The sequence below is a fragment of the Pogona vitticeps genome, chromosome 4, assembly GCF_051106095.1.
Source record: "Pogona vitticeps strain Pit_001003342236 chromosome 4, PviZW2.1, whole genome shotgun sequence".
Classification (NCBI taxonomy): domain Eukaryota; kingdom Metazoa; phylum Chordata; class Lepidosauria; order Squamata; family Agamidae; genus Pogona; species Pogona vitticeps.
This window is the reverse complement of record NC_135786.1, coordinates 44,137,393-44,162,953: the sequence shown is the minus strand read 5'-3', so window position 1 is coordinate 44,162,953 and position 25,561 is coordinate 44,137,393. Positions and strand designations below refer to the sequence as shown.

The window sequence follows — 25,561 nt, the reverse complement described above, 5'->3', positions numbered from 1 at the left end:
GTGGTCAAACAGGAGATGGCAAGAATAAACATTGAACTAAAATGGACAGGAATGGGTGAATTCAACTCAGATGATTATCATGTCTACTGTTGTGGGCAAGAATCCCGTAGAAAGAATGGGGTAGCCCTCATAGTCAACAAAAGAGTGGGAAAAGCTGTAATGGGATACAATCTCAAAAATGATAGAATGATGTCAATACGAATCCAAGCAGACCTTTCAACATCACAGTAATCCAAGTTTATGCACCAACCTCCATTGCTGAGGAGACTGAAATTGAGCAATTTTATGAAGATTTACAGCACCTTCTAGAACTGACACCAAAGAAAGATGTTCTTCTCATTCTAGGGGACTGGAATGCCAAAGTAGGGAGTCAAGAGATAAAAGAAACAACATGGAAGTTTGGCCCTGGAGTTCAAAACGAAGCAGGGCAAAGGCTAATAGAGTTTTGTCAAGAGAACAAGCTGGTCATCACAAACACTCTTTTCCAACAACACAAGAGGCGACTCTACACATAGAAATCACCAGATGGGCAATATCGAAATCAGATTGATTATATTCTCTGCAGCCAAAGATGGAGAAGCTCTATACAGTCAGCAAAAACAAGACCTGGAGCTGATTGTGGCTCTGATCATCAGCTTCTCATAGCAAAATTCAAGCTTAAACTGAAGAGAGTAGGAAAAACCACTGGGCTACTCAGGTATAATCTAAGCCAAATCCCTTATGAATACACAGCATCTTAAAAAGCAGAGATATCACCTTGACAACAAAAGTCCGAATAGTCAAAGCTATGGTTTTTCCTGTCGTGATGTATAGAAGTGAGAGCTGGACCATAAAGAAAGCAGACCGCCGAAGAATTGATGCCTTTGAATTGTGGTGCTGGAGGAGGCTCTTGAGAGTCCCCTGGACTGCAAGGAGAACAAACCTATCAATTCTAAAGGAAATCAACCCTGAGTGCTCACTGGAAGGACAGATCCTGAAGCTGAGGCTCCAATACTTTGGCCATCTCATGAGAAGAGAGGACTCCGTGGAAAAGACCTTAATGTTGGGAAAGTGTGAAGGCAAGAGGAGAAGGGGACGACAGAGGATGAGATGGTTGGACAGTGTCACCGAAGCAGCCAACATGAATCTGACCCAACTCCGGGAGGCAGTGGAAAATAGGAGGGCCTGGCGTGCTCTGGTCCATGGGGTCGACTAAACGACTAAATGAACGAACGAGACTAAACAGGGCTTACCTCTGTGGAGAAATGTAGAGGACTTTACTGTCAACATGCTTAAATGTGAAGTTCTATAGGAGTCCAAACGCCTTTTGGTAGCTTCACATACCTTCCCACACATTGTGAAAGTAAATTTAGCAACCTTTTTAAATTTATTTAAGCATTTTTTAAACAATCTTTCCATTCAGAATTCCTAGTGGTGTTACAATACATTACACTGAGCTTTTTAGAGGAACAGCAACATACAACCATAAGTAATTAAACTCTTATTCTATGTGCAGCACACTTCTGATGAGTAATTGCACTAAACAATAAGAATATTTCTGCATTCTGACATATAGTGTGCTAGGTGCGGAACCAGCCATGGTACTCTATTATCTAAAAATTCATATTTAATATCTGGATTTATTTATTATTTAATGTTCTCTCTGTGTATCCATGTGTTTGTGTTTTAATCTAAAAATGGGTGCAAAGTTCTGATTATTGCTCACAGTTCCCAGAGATTATCAGTCTGAAGCTGTCAGAAAGCTCACATGAATGTAAAAATAATAGAACAACAAGTTCACTGTGGTAGTTTTAGAAGAGTTAGCCATGTCGGTCTGTACTAGCATATTAGGCAAAACTAAAATTAAAAAATAAAGAGGACAAGAATGTTGTGGCAACTTAAAGGCAAACTGCTTTATTTTAATCCGTGTTTTCATGTCTGAATAAGTGGACTTGTCCATGAAACCTCACAAGAAAATATAGCAGTTTGTCTTTGATGTGCCACATTTTTGTATCCTTTATTTTTTAAGATTCACTGTGAATTTATTTTTCTCCTGCTCCTTCCAAGTCTTGTTTACATTTTTATGATACCACTCAGAGATTTACTTTTCAGACTACAGTTATCAGAATCCTCTCAGCCAATTAAAGTCTGAAAAAACTAACTTTTCCAAGATCTGATGTCACTGCTGTGTATGACAAGACTGGTAATGAAATGTCGTATAAAATCAGTTTGTGTCTGTACAGTACGTAGTTGGTTAACTGTGGCAGCCCATTATTCTAAAAAACAAAAAAAAACCACACAACTTAAACATCTTTTTAAAAGGACCACACCCCTCTTGGGTATGCACCATTTTGTGTCTACGCATAGTTGTTTCATGTGAATTAGCAGCATGAATAACTTGTGTCATGTCATAACAGATACTTACAGGAAAGGGAGTGTTGTGTTAATTATATAACCACCCGGCTGTATTTTTATCCATTTGGCAAATGATAAGACTCACAGAACATTATGTCCTTGTCATGGCAGCTTGCACAGCTTTATTCATACCATTGATTACATATTTCTGTGCATGAACGCATACGAGCATTCAACTGCAAATAACTTAAATGCCTGCTTTGTGTTTTCCTGGGCTGTGTATTGCTCACTGCAGTTTTCAAGGCACTAGTTCCAAATTTGATCAGTTGTGAACAAAGTGTTGTTTCTCTCACTTCCTCTTTGGGCTCATCTGTCCACTAATTTTACCTCTCCAACCTCTAGGGGAGGAGATACCCAGAGTGGTGTAGTGGATAGAGTAACAGACTGGGATTCTGGAGGTCTGGGTTTGAATTCCCTCAACCATGGGAACTCACTGGAGGTGTGCAACTGGTAAAACCACTCCTTCAGTATCTAATTACTTACCTTGAAAGCCTTGTTAAGGTTGCTGTAAGTTAGTTCCGACTTGGAGGCATATAACAACAAAAACAACTTCTAGGGAAACTTTTAGTATCTGCTCCAGGGCATCTCTGAGTATGATGCAGCATTCCTTCTGAAAAACAGCACATCATATTTTCCCCGCCCTGACCATACTTTGTAGCTATTTAGCTTACGTTTTCAGAAAGATTTGCTAGTGTGTTTCAGCAAAAACAAAAATGAGCCAGAAAATCAAAGGATTTAATTTTATGTATTGTGGCATCTTTAATACTATCAAATTTATTTCAGATTGCAACCAATTTCTTCAGGTGCACAAAGAAGGCACTGTTTGAACAATTGAACTGATCCACAAAAGTTCACACTGATTTTATTTTTTATTTTACTGCATCTTGCTTTTAAAAATGCCACAATACTTCATGTCATGCTTCAAACTTTATTACATTATAATTCCAAAATATGTAATACAAGGTGTATCTGAGTAATGAAAACATCAACAACCACTTCAAGCATTGTATTCGTGAAGGCTTTCACAGCCGGGATCTAATGGTTGTTGTGGGTTTTTCGGGCTCTTTAGCCATGTTCTGAAGGTTGTTCTTCCTAACGTTTCACCAGTCTCTGTGGCCGACATCTTCAGAGGACAGCACTCTGTGCTCTGGTGTAGTTGGCCAACTACACCAGAGCCAACTACACCAGAGCACAGAGTCCTGTCCTCTGAAGATGCCGGCCACAGAGACTGGTGAAACTTTAGGAAGAACAACCTTCAGAACACAGCCAAAGAGCCTGAAAAACCCACAACAACCACTTCAAGCATTCTTTGTTCACTCAAAATGGAGCTAAATTGCAGGAAAATAGCAAAAAAAGCAAAAAAAAAAAAAAAAATAAAAGGCCAAAGGCCTGTTGCTTAGTACAATAAACCTCACCAAAGTAGCACCAGTGAATCCATGGGGGGTTGTGGAGTAAATTCCTCCATAAATTCCATTGATTCAAATTGACCTGAGGGCCTGGCATGCTATGGTCCATGGGGTCACGAAGAATCAGACATGACTTAACCACTAAACAACAATAACAAAACTATGGTGTATTTTAGCATAGTAAGTTGCAGTTAGAGTAGGCCCATTGGAATCTGGAACCTATGGAGGAGCTGATTCACTAAATTCCCATTGTTTCACCTGCCTTATCCTAGTGCCATTTTAAGCAACAGGATTTTGGCAATTATCAACCCAGAGTCTGTTAACAAATGTCAAATAAACTAGAGTTATATGTGTGGAAGATGGGAGGTTATTTTCACAGCGGTTCACAAAACATCTTTCCAGAACCTAAGCTAGTCTTGAGGCCTCCAGTGGAAGAAGAATTGTTATTACTAAACACAAAGAAAACACATCAAGTATCCATAAATCAGTCTTTTCTGTACCTTTTGCTACTCTAATTCTCCATGTCACTTTCACTGAGTGCAAAACTGAGCACAGCTAACCCATCTAGGTATTCATTAAGAAATCATCTAGAATCTTTCCATATCAGGAAAATGTGTATTCCATTTTAATAATATTATAATCAAATCTTTATGCAGTAAAGAATGATTATGATGACTAAAAACTGACAGAAGCAAGAGTTGACCATAATAATATATTTTGTCTGACTAGTTACTGTATCTCATTCAAATTGAGACAACACTCTTCCCATAGTGTGGTACAGAAAACATTGCAACCGCAGATAAATAAATCAGCCATATTGTCTCAACACTCTCCAGCATAATACTGTCTGTGTGGATACTATTTATTATTTATTATTATTTATTCAATTTTTACCCCGCCCCTCTAGACAACGTCTACTCGGGGCGGCTTACAAAAATTAAAACACATTAAACAATGTAAAAAAAATTAACTGGCATAGTGCAATTATTATAATTAATACTATCCAAGATGGCTAAATTAAGAACCAGAAAAAAGGAAAGAAAAGAACTGAGGTGACTGGGGGGTGGTGGCCTGTCTGAATAACCAAGTTTTTACTATTGAATTTGGATAACTTGGCAGGGGTTAAAAGTCATTGGTGTACTCGTTTTAATGTACTGTATTTCATAAAGTCTCTCTCATTGTATATCTATTCAAGGACATCTCTCCTTGAGTCTTGTACAGCTGCAGAAGTCCAATATGGAAATCGTGAGTTTCAGCTCACAGAAAATCTAGGCTTTGATCAACCCTTCCATGTTCACAGCATTCAGAAGTTAGAACAGAGGCAGCAATTGTATTCATGTCTTTTGAGTGGACTCCCCATATGCACTTAGTTACTGCTGTGTAACAAAATGTTAAATCACACAGGTCTTTCACTTGATCCAAGAGAGATCCCCATAGTTCCATGCCTAACCCTTCATACTTCATAGCTTCTTACAGTTTCATAGGTCTAGCATAGTTACAGGGTGTCTTATCATTCCATGAATCCAGCATTGTTCTTAGATTCTTAAAGCAATGAATCCATAATAGCATCCGAGCAACAATTTCCAGCTTCATAAATGCTCTTCTGAAAGCCAGCAAGGTTCAGCCATGGACTATTTTCAGAAACGCCATAAGGACCACATGCTACATGATGATTTCTTGTTGTTGTTAAGTGCCATCAACTCAGAAGACTGGAGTTATGGTGCCCTAATTGAGTTTCTAAAATATATGAGATGTTCAAGGAGTTATGTACCATTACCACCACCCACTGAGTTTCCTTGGCCAACAAGGGATTTGAATCAAAGTCTTCTTAGACCTGATCTGACACTCTAGCTGCTACACCACACTGGCTCCTCTCTAAGTGGGATGATTTTCTTCTATGAGTAAAACAGACATCTGTTCTGTGTATGCTTTGCACACAGAGAACAGCCAAGACACTCTGAAATCATGGAGTGTGAAACAGGCCTAGAATGGCTTCCCCTCCCCCATGTTCTTCCCTTTCCTTTCTTTCCCAAGCGACAAGCAAACAAGCATTAACTGCTCAGATTTGAGCAGACATTCCTTTTAAATGCAGATATTGTTTCCAAAACTATATGCCTGCTATCATTCATGCTTTCATTTCTTGTAACCCAAGGCTATAGTGTAAGAATCTAAGAAGATACAGTGGGGTCTTGACTTAAGAACAGCTCGAGTTAAGAACATTTTGACTTAAGAACCACTCTCATAGGAAAATATTGACTTGACTTAAGTACTTAGATTTGAGTTAAGTACTAAAAAAAACCATGTGGGAGGCAGGGAAAGCGCAAAATTTGAACTTTCAGTTAACTGTTGGCCAGTGAAAAGGGTGCTGGTCTGCTTCCTCACTCCTCCCAGCGTTTAGAGAGTGGATTGGGAGACAGTCTCCAGACTGCCTGGTACTGTACTGCCTGGACTGTATTTTCCCTGCCTTCCCTGAACCTTTCTTGACCTAAGAAAAAAAGAAACAAAATATCCCCCTCTAGTGGTCGAAGGCGGAATAGCAGCTTCCCATTAGTTTCTATGGACAGAAAAGAGCAGATACGGATCAAATGGTTTTCAATGCATTCCTATGGGAAATGCAGATTTGACCTGAGAACTTTTTGACTTGAGAACCGCCTTCCAATACGGATTAAGTTCTCAAGTCAAGACCCCACTGTAAACAAGAATGTCCCATAAAAGTAGGTCAGAGCCTGGAAAAGTATTGTTTTTGGACTACACATTCCCAAAGTCCACAAGCATGCCGACTATGGAAATCTATAAACTATGGCCAAAAGCAAAACAAAACAAAAGTCCTAACTTATCTGGGCATTGGAAGAGACACATAGCCAGCAGAGTTCTTGTGTATTACAATGGAACCCTGGAAAAGGAGGCAGAAATTGGTTGTGCCTCTTCTTTCTGTGTTCCCAGAGTTAAATAAGAAGGGAACACCTGAAGTTCAACCAAGTGGCACAGGGATTTGTAACTGAACCAATGTAAAAGCTGGTTTCTGTATGTGGTGTATCTCTCTGTTATTAAAAAGGGCCTTGAGGTTTTCTGCCCCTCCAAAATGGAATGCTCTCAATTTATGCCAAGATCCTACATCTGAAGATCTGTTTTCAAACATTTGAAGCTTGGCAAATTGTTCTATGTATGGAATTAAAATCCTTTCATAAAATATTTTTACTACACCAAATCATGGCCAAAAAAAAAGTCTGAGCAAGAGAATAAATCAATTTCTGACTACTCTCTCTAAACTGCTTTATGAAAATAGGTCTTGACTCCTGAGCATTACGTCCAGTGTTTGTTGGCAAAACATATTTGAAATGATAATCCTTGCATATAATGGGATAGGTACAGAAAAAAATTATAATGCTTTAGTTTCCTTTTCCCCCCAGTGGAACGGGGAAAAAAACCTAGTTAACTTTATCTGAATTATTTTGCCATTCTAAAGAAACACAATTGAGTTCTGATGTGTCTGAAGAAGTGAACTTGTCCACAAAAGTTCACATCATCATCATCTTAGAACTGTAGAGTAGGAAGGGACCTTCTGGATCATCAAGTTCAGCATCCTTGCCCAGTGGGATACTGAACTCCAAGCCTCTGATGCCTAAGCCACTGAGCCATCCAGCAGCTCAATTAAAATAAAGCAGTTAGTTTTTAAGGTGCCACAATGTTTTTATCTTCGTTATTTTTTTCATTTTCATTTTGTTTTTGCCTGACGTGCTAGCAGACTAGCAGGGCTACCTCTTTCTAACACTACAGCTGATTTCAATAGACCTTCTTTACAAAATAGACATACATGGGGTTGCATTTTTAGTTTTGATCAAGCCTCAATATAAAGAGTTTTTCTCACTGTGTACTAAAAAAAAACTGTAGTCATGTGACCATTAAGTATATTTGGAAGAGTTATTTCAACACACACAAAACGTATGGAAAAAGCAGACAGTTTTCACTTGAAGAGATCCATTGCTCTTAGTTTCTGTGGCCTACTGCCCTCTTGTGGAAAAGGAATTACTTATTATTTACACACCAAAGCAGAGGAAATTATGGGTTATTCTTGATTAGAGACAGGCACAAAACATGGTTCAGTGGTATGGCTGCAAAGCTATTTCATGAGTGCCCTGGCTTCTCTTGTTCCACCTTCTCTGGCAAGCACCCACTCAGAGACAGTGGCATGGCTTCCCAGCCCTGCCTCCTCTGGGCACTGCCTTTAAGTGGGCACCTGCTGGAGGAGACGGGGCAAGGGAAACCAGGGCATCCCACAGAACAATGGTGAGGCCAAACTGCGCTGACCCACGGTTCATGCCCAACTCTGTCCATAATCATTGGTATATTTTCCTACCCACTGAGTAGCTGACAAGAAATCTATAAATGCCAGAATTCTTAATCGGGGGTGGGGGTGGGGGTTCAGCCTTTATTCTTCTCCTATGTTCAGGTATGAAAAAAAAAAGTGGGGAACGGGGTTCAAATTTTTGGTCATTAACAGGGAACAAATTACCTGACTATATTTTCTCAGGTTTTTGTGCTTAGGCCTCATGTCATTCACTGGGTTCCAATTAAAGCTGCTGGTACCAGCAGCATTTTGACAGGAACTGTTATGGTATAAAACAAATGTGTTTATTTCTACACCATAAAATGAACATGGAGAGAAGCACCTGCATGATGATGTTTTGTTTTTAAAAGAATTTCCATGCCTTTATATTTTGTTCTTTTAGGTCTGGTGCTCTGTTTGCAATTTCAACAGGCTGTGAAAGGAGAAAGCAGGACCCAAACAATCATATCACATAGTGAAATCGCAAGGTCTTCTGAGGCAGTGATAACACATTAGGTTAGACACATGTAACTGAATAGATAAACTGCTGTGTTCATTGAATCAGATTCTGTTGACGTTTGACATACACAGAACTGTTCTATCAGGCAGAACAAAACCAGTGTGACATGCATAATATTTTCTGTTAAGTATTAATGCCAGTTTTAAAACATACAACATGGATGTGACCTATGCTGTCTACACTTAAGTATCTGGAGATCTGCGCATAGGTTTGTATTAAAAAATAAGCAAAATATCTTACATCATTTTACCTTGGTTCAAATTTGTGTGGCTTCATTTATTTATTACACTTATATCTTGCCCTTTCCCCAAGTAATTTGGGGGAAATGACTTTCCACCATGTTCTAATTTTTCCCCTCACAACAACTTTTTGAATTAGGTTAGGTTCAGCATCAAACTGGATTTAAATCTAATACATAGCTTGAAAGTACATGGCTTGTTTCCCTTTGAATAGTTACAGGTACAAGATGGGATGAGATTACTGAGAGAAAGCAAGTGTAAGGAGGAGAAGCTTATCTCTTCAGAACATCCCATCAGAATAAGGATTGTGTGGTACAGAGCACACAGCCAGGATCCTGGAGGGAAATGCTCCCATTGGCACCAGCAGGAACTCTAATTCTAAGGCTTTGGACTGTATGTGTTTGTATGTGTATTCCTATTCTGATGGCAGTAGGAGACTGAAAAGATGTGCCACCCCTTCCTTCATGCTGCCTACTGAGTAACAATAGGGTACCTATGCTAATACCGATTTAAGGAAAAAGAAGATCCATAACAGCATTCTGTCTATTAAACAAATTGTTAGTGGATTACAACTCTCAGAGTCCCTCAGCTACTTTGGCGTCTAATGCAAGATGACACTTCTCCAAGCTCTGATTAGAGATCTGAACCAGTCCTACAAATGCAAATAAAATATGTGGTCCAGCTGTTAAACCCTTGAGAGAAAAGTCCTCTGGTACTTCTCATATCTCAGGGTTGCTTCCTGTGATATGGCAGCATTTTTTTAAGCATGGAGTTTGGCACAAAATGTGTAGTTGGAAAAAAATGTCCTGTTGGAAACTGATAGATGTGCAACTGGAAAGCAGAAGAAAAATTAGACAGGATACATGTGCCTATATATTAGGCACTTATATGTTATGCCACAAAAGTTTACATAAGGTGTTTGGTTTCCATGTTGAAATGGAACTGCCCAAATGATTTTTTTAAAAAAAACACTTCATATTTTTGGTGAAAATCACCTCTTCATCACCTTCATTGGTACTGAAAGTCAGCAGGCCCTACTAAATGCAGTGTAAAATGGACCAATTTAAGCCACCAGCTGAGTTTTGAGTTTCACAGGCAATCACAGTAAAAGCCAGGGAAGGTGGAAGCAGAAGCTTCAGAAGCTCTTGACAGACATCAAAGAAAGCTTTCAGCTCTCAGCCTGGAGATTTGTGCTTGGCATTTTGGAGAGAAGGGTCTGACAGGGCACTTGTGAGGCTGGAAAATCTGCTCTAAAAAACCAACAAACCTCTGCTATGGAAGCTTTACTCCTCAGTTAATATGAAGAAGAAGCTGTGATATCTTGAGAAGTAAATGTTCTTTGCATGGGTTCTGATGCACTGTTATCACAATCACTACTTCGCACATTCTGAGGCTGAGACTTGCTGTTAAAAGCAAGCTCCAAACACTGTCAAGTTCTGACTCACATTGTGTGTTTAGTCGTTTAGTCGTGTCCGACTCTTCGTGACCCCATGGACCAGAGCACGCCAGGCCCTCCTGTCTTCTACTGCCTCCCGGAGTTGTGTCAGGTTCATGTTGGTTGCTTCGCAGACACTGTCCAGCCATCTCATCCTCGGTCGTCCCCTTCTCCTCTTGCCATCACACCTTCCTAACATCAAGGTTTTTTCCAAGGGCTCTTTTCTTCTCATGAGATGGCCAAAGTACTGGAGCCTCAGCTTCAGGATCTGTCCTTCAAGTGAGCATTCAGGGTTGATTTCCTTTAGAACTGATAGGTTTGTTCTCCTTGCAGTCCAGGGGATTCTCAAGAGCCTCCTCCAGCACCACAATTCAAAGGCATCAATTCTTCGGCGGTCTGCTTTCTTTATGGTCCAGCTCTCACTTCCATACATCACGACAGGAAAAACCATAGCTTTGACTATTCGGACTTTTGTTGGCAAGGTGATGTCTCTGCTTTTCAAGATGCTGTCAAGATTTGTCATCGCTTTCCTCCCAAGAAGAAGGCGCCTTTTAATTTCAGGGCTGCTGTCTCCATCTGCAGTGATCATGGAGCCCAGGAAAATAAAATTTGACACTGCCTCCATATCTTCCCCTTCTATTTCCCAGGAGGTGATGGGACCAGTGGCCATGATCTTAGTTTTTTTGATATTGAGTTTCAGACCGTTTTTTGCACTCTCCTCTTTCACTCTCATTACAAGGTTCTTTAATTCCTCCTCACTTTCTGCCATCAGAGTGGTGTCATCTGCATATCGGAGGTTGTTGATATTTCTTCCGGCAATCTTAATTCCGGCTTGGGATTCCTCCAGTCCAGCCTTCCGCATGATATATTCTGCATATAAATTGAATAAGCTGGGAGACAATATACAGCCTTGTCGTACTCCTTTCCCAATTTTGAACCACTCAGTTGTTCCATGACCAGTTCTAACTGTTGCTTCCTGTCCCACATATAGGTTTCTCAGTAGATAGATAAGGTGGTCAGGCACTCCCATTTCTTTAAGAACTTGCCATAGTTTGCTGTGGTCCACACAGTCAAAGGCTTTCGCATAGTCAATGAAGCAGAAGTAGATATTTTTCTGGAACTCTCTGGCTTTCTCCATAATCCAGCGCAAGTTAGCAATTTGGTCTCGAGTTCCTCTGCCTCTTCGGAATCCAGCTTGTACTTCTGGGAGTTCTCGGTCCACATACTGCTGAAGCCTACCTTGGAGGATTTTGAGCATAACCTTGCTAGCGTGCGAAATGAGTGCAATTGTACGGTAGTTGGAGCATTCTTTGGCACTGCCTTTCTTTGGGATTGGGATGTAGACTGATCTTTTCCAATCCTCTGGCCACTGCTGAGTTTTCCAAACTTGCTGGCATATTGAATGTAGCACGTTAACAGCATCATCTTTCAAGATTTTAAATAGTTCAACTGGAATGCCATCACCTCCACTGGCCTTGTTGTTAGCCAGGCTTTCTAAGGCCCACTTGACTTCGCTCTCCAGGATGTCTGGCTCAAGGTCAGCAACTACATTGTCTGGGTTGTCCGGGATATCCAAATCTTTCTGATATAATTCCTCTGTGTATTCTTGCCACCTTGTCTTGACGTCTTCTGCTTCTGTTAGGTCCTTCCCATTTTTGTCTTTTATCATGTTCATCTTTGCGCAAAATGTTCCTCTAATATGTCCAATTTTCCTGAACAGATCTCTGGTCTTTCCTTTTCTGTTATCTTCCTCTATTTCTTTGCATTGTTCATTTAAGAAGGCCCTCTTGTCTCTCCTTGCTATTCTTTGGAAGTCTGCATTCAAGTTTCTGTAACTTTCCCTATCTCCCTTGCATTTTGCTTCCCTTCTCCTCTCTGCTATTTCTAAGGCCTCGTTGGACAGCCACTTTGCTTTCTTGCATTTCCTTTTCTTTGGGATGGTTTTCGTTGCTGCCTCCTGGACAATGTTACGAGCCTCTATCCAAAGTTCTTCAGGCACTCTGTCCACCAAAGTGGACAGTTCCTTAAATCTGTTCTTTACTTCCACTGTGTATTCATAAGGGATTTGGTTTAGATTATACCTGAGTGGCCCAGTGGTTTTTCCTAATCTCACATTACTAAATCTTTTTTGAAATTGTTGATGGTGGAAGGGACCTGTTACACACTTCTGAATTCTTCACTCCAGTTCCTTTTGACTTGCCTTGGTTCAAAGGTTCACAGATGAGGCCATGCACAAGGGAGTTCTTGATTGGACAGATCCAGTCTCTGTTAATCAGAAGCAAGAAGAGGGATTTGATTTATTAATTATGTATCTGATGGTTGTTGTGGATTTTTCAGGCTCTTTGGCCGTGTTCTGAAGGTTGTTCTTCCTAACATTTCACCAGTCTCTGTGGCCGGCATCTTCAGAGGACAGGAGTCAGAACTCTGTCTGTGCTCTGGACAGACAGTTCTGACTCCTGTTCTCTGAAGATGCCGGTCACAGAGACTGGTGAAATGTTAGGAAGAACAACCTTCAGAACACGGCCAAACAGCCCAAAAAAACCCACAACAGTCGTCAGATCCCGGCCATGAAAGCCTTTGAGAATACAATTATGTATCTATTTGATTTACATTTCACCTTTGTTGCATGAATAGGACTCAGGTTTGTTTGCAGTTAAAGAAAAGAAACACAATTAAAACATAAAATGAATAAAAATATAATCTAAATATATTTTTAAAGCTCTCTCCCATAGGTTTCTATCTAATATCCTCTATCCCTAGGATAACTCAGTCAGATGGAGTACCTGGCTGCGGAGCCAGGGGTCAAGAATATGGTTCCTCACTATGCCATGTAGGAGAAAAGCCAACCTGGGTTGCCTTGGGGAAGTTTATTTATTTTATTAGATTTACACCCCGCCCATCTAGACTGAGTCTACTCTGGGCAGCATTACAAAATTTAAAAAGTTGTACAGCAGAAGAGACTGGTAAATCACTTCTTAATAATCTATACCCAAGAAGCCCTGGAAAGGTTGCATACATAGGAATTAATCTGACAACACATAAGTGTTATTATTATGCCCCATCAAAAGCCTCTTCCAAAGCAGGTGAGGTGAGTTGCCAAAGACCCACCTGAATAAAAAAGTGGGAAGGCAAGAGGAAGGGAGCCAGCCTAGCTGCCAATGGGAGTTCCAAAGCCACAGATTGGTGACCAAGAAAGTTTTCACTCCTATTTACAGCAGATATGACTCAGAAGGTAACAAGATGAATAAAATGGCCCCTCCAGCAACAATTTCAAAGCCAGAATGGCTTGTATATGCTTTTTCAGATAATCAGAACCCAATCTGTATTAAATAAAGATATATATATTAAAACACAATGCATCACAATTACTACATCTGAATTTGTATTTCTGAAATTATCATAGCCACAGAACTCTTAACATTAATTGCATGGTATTCAGAACTGTTGCCATAACAGAAAAAACTGACTTGCTGACTTAAGAGTATTAAACCAAAATAGCAGATTGCTATGAAATGTGGCATGATTTTATTTTATATATAATTCAAAAAGGTACTCAACAGCTACCTAAGCTCTTCCTCAAGTTACGGAAAAAGAATTGTGCAAACTGTAATATACAAAATGATAAAGAAAATCTTCAAACCATTAATAATTTCCTCTTCTAATTAAAATTGCAAGATAAAATGAAAAATTTATTATTCAACCCTCTGTTGATCATTAGGTTTGAACCTTATATTTCTGTTTAGGTTGCCTTCTTGTGTTAGTCATTCTAAAGGCTTCTCTCTGTTATTTTTGTTTGTTTGGGTTATAATTTTTTTTATATGAAGCATTCAATTTTTTTTTTAAAAAAACAAGGCTATAAGGGGCAAATAGAAACTAAATAAGGCACACAGTCCTAAGGGCTTCTCAATAGTCCTAAAACAACTGAATCTGTAGAAATTCAGATGTGCTCTTATGTTTGTAGGTAAAGGTAAAGGTTTCCCTTGATATTTAGTCCAGTCGTTACTGACTGACGGGCACAGTGCTCATCCCTGTTTCCAAGCCCTAGAGCCAGCATTTTGTCCATAGACAGTTTCCGTGGTCACATGGCCAGCATGGGTTGACACGGAACACCGTTACCTTCCCACCGAGGTGATACCTATTTATCTACTTGCATTTTTACATGCTTTCTAATGGCTAGGTTGGGAGGATCTGGGACAAGCAACGGGAGCTCACTCCGTAGCATGGATTCGATCTTACGACTGCAGATCTTCTGACCTTGCAGTACAGAGGCTTCTGCAGTTTAACCCACAGCACTACCATGTCCTATTAAGCTTTTACAGCAGACCAAACGATCCTGCATCTGGCTTAGGTGCACTGAGTGAGACAAAACAAAAATAAGGAAGAAAATGCAGAGAAATCCAGCCAAACGAAGAGAGAGAAATTTACACATCCTTTGATGGATGTGAGAGGTTTAGATTGCACTGTTGATTTCACAGGGAGATACCATTACAGGCCGAAGAGTGTCTGATACATTTGTGCTCTGTAGATTGTGATGAGATGTGTAAGTAATTCCATGAATGTGTAAGATGTGTAAGTAATTCCATGAATGTGTACTGTGTAGACCATTTTCATGGAAATGTGGCATGGATTTGAAACGATTCCTTACTTCAAGAACTTTGGCAGGAGGAAACAGTTGTGCAGTGTTATACATTTCACATACAGCAGACAGTACCATATGGAACATCAGAAGGTGCTATATCCTGGGCCAGGCCACTGGTCCATCTAGGTCATCTAGGGATTCTTTCCTGCATCTACTGGAAGATGCCAAGAATTGCACCTACAGCCTTCAGCATGTGAAGCATGAGCTCTGCAACTGAGCTGCTGCCTGTCACCTTACCTGATCCGAGATCTGTGTGCTTCAGTACTGTTTTCCAAATTGTCAGTTATGTAGACAAGGTTATGATTAGATGTGAATGCATTCAGGCATTTCAGGCAGGTAGTACTATAATCACATGAGCACTCCTCTGTAGCACACCTGCCCAAACAAATGCCGGAGGAAAATACTAACAAGAAATATCATTCTTGGTTCCTCAAAGAAATCTGAGCATCAGGGTCCTTTTCAACATAGAAAGTTCTAGAGCTGTTGCTACCAAAAGACTCTGCTTGCTCCTACTTCTGGGAACAAAACATGTCAGATTCTGGTATATTTAGTTAGTAGACCATGTGTCCCATTATTCCTATGATATGTTTGCACAAGAACTTTGTCCAGTGTGATTTATAGCAAAATGATTAGATAAGGGATGGAAAACATATGGCCTTTCAAATAGTCCTAGGCCACAATTGTAACTCTTCACCTTTAGCATATTCCCCACCCAGATGAGATGGACAAGATAGAACCCACACTTCTATCACTCTGTAGCCAGTGCAATTAGCAATATTTAAACATGCTCACCTGTCTGGAGAGTGCAAGTCATTCATATGAAAGTAGTAAAAAATAGATTCTGATCTGCTACTGTTTGAATGTCTGTCTTCAGGCACCCATAAATGCTAACACAATATTATATAAATTAATAAATTAATAATATATATTAGTATTTACCAGATACTCTAGTACCCAGATGAACAAATGAGATGTGCTCCATCTGGTATTTTAATCTGTATGCTAAAAGACTTAGAATATCAAAGCGTCTATTTTGTATGTAATGTTTTTCCACTTGGGGAAGAGGGGAAAGCAATAAAGAGAGAAAGGGAGGAGGAGGCAAAGAAGACCAATGGCTAAAATTTTTCCTAGCAAAACTATAGATAGTCCACTAGGCCAGAAAAAAATGTAATAATTCTATAGTGCATTTTTCAATGAAACAGCAATGACTGACATTCACTACTGAGCTGTAAGTAGGATAGGCCCATGAATCAGTGAAATGTACATAAGTGTTGACTCACCAAATCTCTGCTGATTTAATGGGAATACTTTAGCTGTGTTTTACTACTGTATTTCAACCAATGAGTCTTCTGACTTTTTTGAAATTAAGATATTTATTTGGGAATTAGCTTTCGTGGCCTTTTAAAAACAGACAGCTAAAATGTCACAAAATAGTGATTGTGCTTTGTAGCTCACTAGACTTCTTTCTCATTTCTTTCTTAGTTATTCATGCTCTAAAACTAACTCTCTCTCTCTCTGTTTGTGAGTATGTGAACAACCTCTCCAAATATAATCTCTTAAAAAAGCTCCTCCCATGTTCTCCCTCTCTTTATTTTATGTATATAGCTTGCAAAACAGGTTTAGTAAATGAATACAAATACCATGTGACATGTCATGCATATTTCTCATAGGCATTCTCACATGTATTTGCATACCTTCCTGTTTGGCTGAGCATATATTACTAAAAAAAGAGAAGAGTTTTATTACAGGTCTGCTTGCATCCGAAAGGGTTTTTCTCCCACTTTAGATGCTTTCTTTCTTCATCTGAGGATCAAGTATTTAGAAAACAGATTCCTTTAAGTAATGAAATATGTCATAGCATATGTTTTTTCTTAACTACACATTTTGCATGTAGTGTGCTTTGTTTTATAATTGGTCATTACATTAAAGGGAATGTGCATTTCCTGAGATCAGCATGCTTTCCTTTTCACAACAAGCATTCTTAAAAAGGTATATACTTGAACAGTCAGACTTGTTTACCTTCCAGTTAACCAGTTACTAAACAGCAACAGTAAATACAAGATACAGAGGTGAGGAAAAACACATGCTGTGACAAAAAGACATCTTTCACAATTTCAGAGAGCACTTTTTCCAAATGTATATAGGTGTTGACTCACCAAATCTCTGCTGAATTAATGGGAATACTTTAGCTGTGAGATAATTAACCAATGAGTCTTGTGACTTTTTTAAAATTAAACAAAAATTTAATCTGATATGGTTTATCTAAAAAGTATCTAACATTATAGCAGTCTTCCAATATCTGAAGGGTTGCCAAAGGGAAGAGGGTATCGATTTATTCTCCATTGCGCATGAAGGTAGGACAAAGAACCAATGGGTGGAAACTCGTCAGAGGGAGATCCAAACTGGAAATAAGGAGGAATTTCCTGATGGTGAGAACCATTAAGCAGTGGAACAATTTGCCTCCTGATATTGTGGATGCCCCATCACTGGAGGTTTTCAAGAAAAGATTGGATAGCCATCTGTCTGGGATGGTATGAAGTCTCCTGCCTTGGGCAGGGGATTGGACTAGAAGACCTCCCTTCCAATCCTATGACGATTCTATGAAATACATCATCTAGTATATTATCTACTTTGACTCTCCTATGTGAAAACAGCCTCAAGACTGAAGGAGTTTTCAGGTGGAAGAGTTTGCTCTTGCAAACTGTTCAGTCTGAAAGCATATGTAGTCACCTAAACCTGGATTCACACGAGCAATCCAGATTAGGATTATACCGATGTGAGTTGATTGTTGCAAATCCAAATAAGCAAATAGGATCAGCATGGCACAGTACACTATGGCAGGTTAGCTATGTTTCCTCTTTCATTAGAATTTGTCATCTATAATGTTCCTGTTTTGCTAATAAATATTCCCTTGGAATAGTGATGACTTGATGTGAGTACTCACATAAGACTAACTATAAATTCTTTCAAGTAATTTTCTAAGGATAGCCTTTCTAGATTTCTATTTGTGCTTTTAAATGCAAGTATTTATGTAACTTCTGTCTATTTCAGCTTGATTTGTGAATTCATGAAGCACTATTATTTAAATTTAGTTTTCATCACACCTCTTACACGTTTGTAAGGAATGTTGGGCTGTAACAAGCTTCAGTAACAGCATCATTCAGAAATAGGATGGTTGTGTTTGACCTCATAGTTTCAGACACAGCTGAAATTAGTCAAGACTAATAAAACAAATATTCATAACTGTATCCATAGGAACAATGTTTCTGTATAATACTAATTGGTTTTGATAAACAGTAGCATGTGCATCTCTCTCTCTCTCTCTCTCTCTCTCTCTCTCTTCAGCTAATCTGGTAAAATCTGAAAACCTCTGCTCAGGACATCCATAATTCTAGTAGAATGCGTTTCCAAGTAGCTGGTTTGGATCATGCTTGAGGCACCTTGATGCATCCCTTAGAGCCCTGTTGTCACTATCAGAGGCTTACTGGATGATGAAAAAATAAACCAACTCTGACATAAATTCACCCAGAATACTACCCCTTCTCCCCCCCCCCAAAAAAAAAGGAAGGAAGGAAGAGAGAGAGAGGGAGAGAGGGAGAAGGATGGCAAAATTGTATTTTGGCCTTCCTTTTAAGATTTCTTGGTCATTTGTTATACAGGTTTTGTTGAATTTTTAACTGTCCCAAGAGGAAGAAACTCAAATTAATAGAGCTGACTCTGATGTTCTAGGTTTTCTTTCTTCATATTTTTTGTTTTATTGGCAGATGGTAATACGTTTGTAATAGGTGGTAAAATGTGAAATGAATTTTGGTGTTAGATTCAGCAAGGATTAGTCGGAGGTTTTGTGAACATATTCCGAAGTATCAAAACCCAGCCTGGTGACAGCACCCAACACTACAGGGTAGCTGCCAGAGTCACGACACTCCGCTAAAGGTAGGGCTAAGAGCCACTGTTTTGTTTTTTCCCACAGGGCTCCAGACTGTGTGATGGTACAGGATCCTGTGGGGGATTTAAACAGCAGTTTACTTTCCACTGCTGATCAGAGCAAAGCTGTGACTGACTGCCACCATCACCCAATTAACCTGGGAGCTGAGCAGGTTCAAGGTAACTCCGGTTTGAAGACCCTACCATCTAGCCTCCCTCCCTCCCAAATATGAGACTTACTATTATAAAAACAACCACTTTTCATTTCGGTTTCTGTATCTGATGCAACATGAAGTTCACCTAGTCACTGATTGTGAGGTATCAAACATTGTGAACACTAACCCCAAATCATAAATTATACATTTACAAATAAGCCTGGCCTGGCCAAAGAAGGCTCAAGTTGAAGGAATGGCAAATGAATTCATGATAAATGCTGTAGTGCTTTGAGGATTAGAAAAACTGCATAAAAGTTGTGATAGACAGACATTATTAGGGATGGACTTTTTTGGAACTAAAGGACTCCAAGTTCCATATTTCAGCAGAACCCCATGAGGCTGAATCATGGGACTAGGAGTACTTTAATTCTGAAAATCCCATCCCTCAATATTATCTAAAAGGTTTTGAAGGTGCCTTTTAGGATAGGGTGGCTATTTGTCCTCCTTCAACAAGGACAATCCTTCATTTGAACACTTTTCCTTTTTTTTGGTGATACATGTTCTCCTTTTTGGTGGCATGTAAGTGGCCACTCACACACATACCCCTCCATCCCTGATGAGTTTCCTTGGCTGAACAGGGAAGGGTAGGCTTTGTTTGATAAATGTATTTAATCAACCCTGTCTTGGTTTTTAAGAAGAAAGATGGGATTCATTTTGTAACAAAAGGCACAAGCCACACACACTGATATAACTCCTGGTGAGTGGCAGGAAATATATAGCAAGTTATGTCAGTTCTATCATTATAATGATAAAATCAAAATTTCAGCTGGCTGGATAGCATAGTACTTTAGGTATCTGTGGAGCCAGAGGTTGGGCATTTGATTCCACATTGTGCCTCCTAGGCGAAGAGCCAGCTTTTGTAGCCATAGGCAAGCTGCACAGTCCCAGAGCTGCCCTCAGAAGAAAGGAATGGCAAACCACTTCTGAGTATTCTCTAAGAAAACCTTAGAAAGGGAGGATTGCCATAAATCAGACTTGACTTGATGGCACACAATTATCATTGCCATATCTTAATTCAGAGATGGGCAAACTCTAGCGGTCCAGAGGCTATATACAGCTGTTCCAGGACCTTGAAGGGCCACCCACACTTCCTCCTATGAGGAGCCACCATCATTAAATTTTTCCTGTCAGTGACCAATTAAAAAAAAAGAACATGTTTTGTACAGTGAAAGTCCTTGGCTGCTCTTGCCCCTCAAAACATGGCAAAATTGCCCCTAACAGGAGGTATATGGCAACGTTTTGAGGCAAACTAATGTAGATGGATGGAGACCCCAGGGTTCTAGGGGGTACACTTGGTTCCTGAACACCTCATATGGCCTATGGAGTACATGTTGCCTACCTCTTGTTTTAAACTCTTCATAGCTTTTCATAGAAAGGTGGGCAAAAGGATGATGGTCACCTAATAGTATAATATTTATTCATTCCCAGTAATGAAATGCTACTGTCTGGGATTTCTGTAGAGAATGTTGATGAAATCCTATGCAATCTTGGGATGTGTCATTTGATGAGGTGAGGTGCTTTGATGTTTCTGCTGTCATGTAGAGCCATGCAGTAGACCTGTTACCAGACTCCCCTACCAAATTGCAAATCCTATGATTTTATAAGATGCAGCCATGGCAGCTAAAGAGGCATCAAACTGCTATAACTAGATAGTAGATAATTATTCTTACTTTTAAAATTTAAAATATATAAGACTTCAGGGATTCTGATTATTTTAAAATAAATATGCACTATGCAACAGGGAAGCCAATCAATATTGTCATCTGCTTTAATTCCTTATCTGAAGGAGAACCTCTTTGAAAGCACGTCTGTTAACTAAAGTATGCAGTTATACTGGCTTTAGAAAGAAAATAGAAGACTGAGGCATACATTCTTCAGCCACTGACAGTTTGTGAAACATGTCCTGCTGCCATGGTGAGTGAGTTTTGGTATGCTTACAGATCTTCCTTAACATATAATTTGCCAAACTAACTCAGACATTTACAGTTGGGTTCCAGGTGAACTCATTAGAACTTTCCAATTAAGCAGAATGGGATTATTAAGCAGTGTGAACACTTCATTTTAAATACTATGTTTTGCATGTCACCCAATGCCTTCCATTTATACAGTCAAGAAAAGTCTCACAAGAGACTCAAGATTTTCATTTAATTTTAATTTTGGATATCAATTCAATACAATTGTTATACTAACAATAAGGACCACATGCCATTTATATAGTCCACTTCCTGTTTCAGAGGGTTTCACATAAATTATCTCAACTATCCTTATACTGGCCACATTAGGCTGTAACACCTCCGTATTACAGACAGGTGTCAGAGAAAGAGACTACACTCTTGGCTATTGTCATTTGGGTATTCGTGCCTACACCAGGTTTATTTCTGTACAAAAGAACATAAGAAGGCTAACAAAGAAATGAAATATGAAATATAATTTGTATAGAAGTCAGACATAAAAAATAAATAAGAACAAATTATTCAAATACACCAATACAAAGAAATAACAGCATAACCAGTTAAAATGCCCAGAACAACAACCCATCCTAATGTCAAAAGCTCATCTGAATAAACATGTCTTTGCCTGCCAACAGAAAGATGACAGGGAGGAAGCCACCTGAGCTTCCCTCGGCGGGAGAGGGAATGCTTGGCACTCAGCAGAAAGACAACAGGAACCAATGAGTACAAGCTCTTTCTCTTGCCCTTACTAAATGTGCTTCTTATCATGACAAGTTCTTCCCACAAAATCCTAAAACCTCAGCAGGCTCATATGAGAAAATGCCGTCTTCCTCATTGGCCCTTGAAGCTGCTGTAATAAGGAAAGCACAGATGTCCTGTTACCAGGCCCAGTCGACAACCTGACCATAGCCTTCTGGACCAACTTCTTTAAAGGCAGCCCCATATAAAGAGCATTGCATGAAGATTAGGACCTTCTGTAGTTGTCCTTTTGTAGAACTATATTCCAAATGATGGCCAGGACCCTGTCCAATATTTACATGTGTGTGGAGCTGCAAGCACAGAAGCTGTACAGCAATCAGATGAGATGTCCGTTGCATATGATCAGGCACACAACTGGCACCCTATCAGTTTCCACAGACAGAGTGCCATCCACCTAAACACAGAACAGGATAATGGACAAATATCTGCCAGATATCATCACTACCCACCATCAGGTGGACATATAACTGAATAATGAACTCACTCAGGCCATTGTGCTATCTGGCTGAACCGTTAATTTTGATTTTAATCTTCCTCTTCCTCCTCCTCATTTGTCATTAAGCCAATTGTGACTTATGGCAACTCTTTTCAGGGTTTCCCAGGTGGAAAACACGCAGAAGTGGTTTACCATTCCTTTCTTTTGGGGGTGCCCTGGGACTGTGCAGCTTGCCCAAGGCCACTGAGCTATCCAGCCAGCTGTTCCAAATTAAGAGACAGACACATAATAATGTTAGGAATAATAATTACCTCAAGGTAAAAGCTGACTCCTCTCCATTGTGTACCTTCTCCCATGTATGTCATTCCATGAAGTTAAGGAGAATTGGTACAGTGTTGTAAATCTGGAAACAGTAAATAGAAATTTTCAAATGATAATAAAATATAATCTCCATTGTGTTCAGATGTGGAGTGATTCCCACATCCATACATTTGAGATATGTATCCCATCTTTGTATTTAAGCAGGGTCAGTTATTTCACTCAAGCATTCTATGTGCTTGAGATACAATTATGTAACAGCTATGGCATGGTCATCTGGATTTTTCTGTGGGATTTTCTAGAGCTGAATTGAAGCTTCTCAGAAAAAAAAACTGATCAAGATCTCTCTTTTTGGTCAGTATGTTCACACCAGCCTTTGATGTGTAAACAATTGCACTTTCTGGGACATTGTGGAAGGACAGTATTCTAAACACTTTTTCACAAGCGGTTCTTCTGTTTGTGTATGGTTGCATGAGTGCATTCCATAATGAATCCCTCCATGGCTACACTACAGGTATTGCCAGCTTGATATTTATGCTGTGCAGATCCTTCTGCTATGGTGCTATCCAGTACAACTACATACATAAATATTTGTGCCACTCAGTTTAAAGTTCCATGATTAAAGTTTTGAATTTCAAAGTTAAATCGATACTTTAAATTATATTTCAGATGTTGAAGCCAAGGTTTTGCTACATTTTTGCTTTTTAAATATGATCCTCCAAACTCATGGTGCTGTTTCTATAGGTATGAACAAACTGGAAAAGCGGGATCACTATATTTGTTTAAAATATATATACTTTGTTTTTCAACCAGAGAGGTTCCTAAAGTACCCTTTATTATCACTGGGTTGCTTTCAACAAACCTACATAACTGGCAGACTGAATTCCTGTGGAGTTACCTTACATCACCCCTCCAGTCAGATCCACAGGGTTGGGGGACTGCAGAGGGAGAAGAGGAAACCCCTACTGTATAAACAGAAGTCACCTCATATGGTGCCTGATTTAACCCAAGAAACTCATGATAGGTCCAGAGGGAAATAATATATCAGGCCACCCTTATATATATATTGGAAGCTATGATAATTCTTCCCTCAAGCTTCTCCTTGCGCTTCTGATGCTACTGTAGTATTTAGAACCAATGAACATGTGACAATCAAACCCTTTCATAATTAAATCTGGTGTCCCCTGGCACATTCCTGGGGTAGGATAGTGTTGGTTTGGAAGTAGCCGCATGAAGGGGAAGTAGGATGTTTTTGTGTTAAGCACTTAAGTGGCATTGATTGTACACTTGTAGATTATTATTTTATCATGTGACTGCTCTGGCTCATTTAAAGAACTTTATGGGAGCCCCTGGCATTAATGCCTTTTATGTGTAACTCTTCTGTCTTTGCTTTTATCTTCAAAAGATCCATTGAACAACTAAAGGTTAAATAGCTGTATAACCCCAGCGGACTTTAGTGACAGGAGCTGTCCACTGGAAGCACTCTTAGTGAGGAAATGTCTCCTTGTTGGGAAAAGTGTCTTTTTCCAGCCTTGTGTCTCACCGTGATCTCTATTGGATTAAGAGCAGCCTCTTTATAGTCCCTTTTGATCATGAAGTAGCATTTATGAGGATGAATGAAGAAAAAGAGAGAGTCAGAAAAAGCTCCCAGTGGCCACTCCCAGCGAAAAGTGGATTCACCAAAGTTTCAGATTGCCCTGAACTCATATAGATTTTCGAAGGGCCAAAGTGCAAGGGTTCTGATTAAGAGCAGAGGTGTTCTGGGGTGTTCATTTCTCTTGCATATCTTTATTTAAAAACAAAAGCAAATATCACTTGAAATATGAAATATTTATAGTTGTCCTTCTGAGACATAACAAATCGGTTATAAACCTAAATAAATATTGAATTAGTAAGGCTGGGGAATCCATGTGTTGACAACTTGTGCATTCTTTTTTTATTCAGCTTTTCCTCAGGAAACCTGAAAAGTATGGTTTGTTGTTGTGTTTTAAACTGGGAACCTGAGCGAGCTTTATATGATCAAGTCTATAGTCTCCGTGGACACAGCAGTGTCCCAGGGGAGACCTTCACAAGTTCCAGAGCTAAAGGACTGCCTTGGCTTTAACAAAGGCTTATTGTAGCAGCGAGGAAAGAATGTGACCAAAGAGCTGCTGTGGGGTGTGGCTAGGTTACAGAAGCCAACCCTCTTCCTCCCTCCCTCTCTTTCTGGCTACCTGCTCAGGTGGTTTAGCTTTAAAGCGTCTGAAAAGGTAGCTCAGCAGACTCACACCTGCTGGAGCTCTGCATGTTGGGTGGTAACTGCGCAAACTGGAAATATGTCTTGCTAGAGGGAGCATTTGGAGACCTAGAAAAGGGAGAATAGAGGAAGGATGAAGAAGCATAATTCTGTGCAGGGAACTTTTAGCCGACTTTTTGGGAAGAAACATGCCAGCAACAATTCTGCCAACAACCTGTTTGTCACCAATCCCCCTTGGATCTTCACGCAGGAGGTCAAATCTGACACCTTGGCAAGCTCTGGTCAGTATTTGCTTGTTCTTTTCTTCACAAGTTTTCAAGGCAGGAGGAGTTCTTCTAAAGGACTCAACTGTGACCTTCTTACCGGGCAACCTCACCTGCCCGGGCTCAGCTTGTAGAAGAGCCAGTCGTGGCAATTGCAGGGAATACAGCTGGAATCCTCTGAGGTGGAGGGTGGTGGTGAATGGGTGTGATATATTGAGCTTGGTGTTCTCCTTGTGCCATGTGTGAGAGCCTTGTGAATTAGCTCTGGAGTCAGAAAAGTGCAGGAAGCATTTGGTAAGAATGACTGGATTAAACAGAAACAAGTTGGAACTTGTGAAACCAAGCTAGCAGCCAGTGAGCAACTCTTAAAAGAACTGACAGGAGCCAAAGAAGAATGAGTGGATTCTAACACATCTCCTGTGGAGAAAAAAAAGGGAATAATAAATTGTGAGACCAGGAGCTGAGCCATCATACAATTGTAAATATATCCCCTGACAT

At 39.8% G+C, this 25,561-nt stretch overlaps 1 protein-coding gene and 1 long non-coding RNA gene across 2 annotated transcripts in view; one reads left to right on the top strand and one right to left on the bottom strand.

Annotated features, from left to right (window-relative positions):
* Positions 1-12,461: 12,461 nt before the first annotated feature.
* Positions 12,462-22,652, bottom strand: LOC144589187 (uncharacterized). Its single transcript, XR_013545141.1, has 2 exons — positions 22,558-22,652; positions 12,462-12,586 (listed from the first exon to the last, which is right to left on the bottom strand). It is a non-coding gene; the product is annotated as an uncharacterized LOC144589187 (long non-coding RNA).
* The window catches only part of C4H6orf132 (chromosome 4 C6orf132 homolog), a 50,158-nt gene continuing 37,320 nt past the window's right edge, over positions 12,724-25,561 (top strand). The window contains exon 1 of the mRNA XM_020780632.3: positions 12,724-25,081. Coding sequence (XP_020636291.3) covers positions 24,934-25,081 — 148 coding nt within the window. The 5' untranslated portion in view covers positions 12,724-24,933. The remainder of the gene's footprint in view (positions 25,082-25,561) is intronic.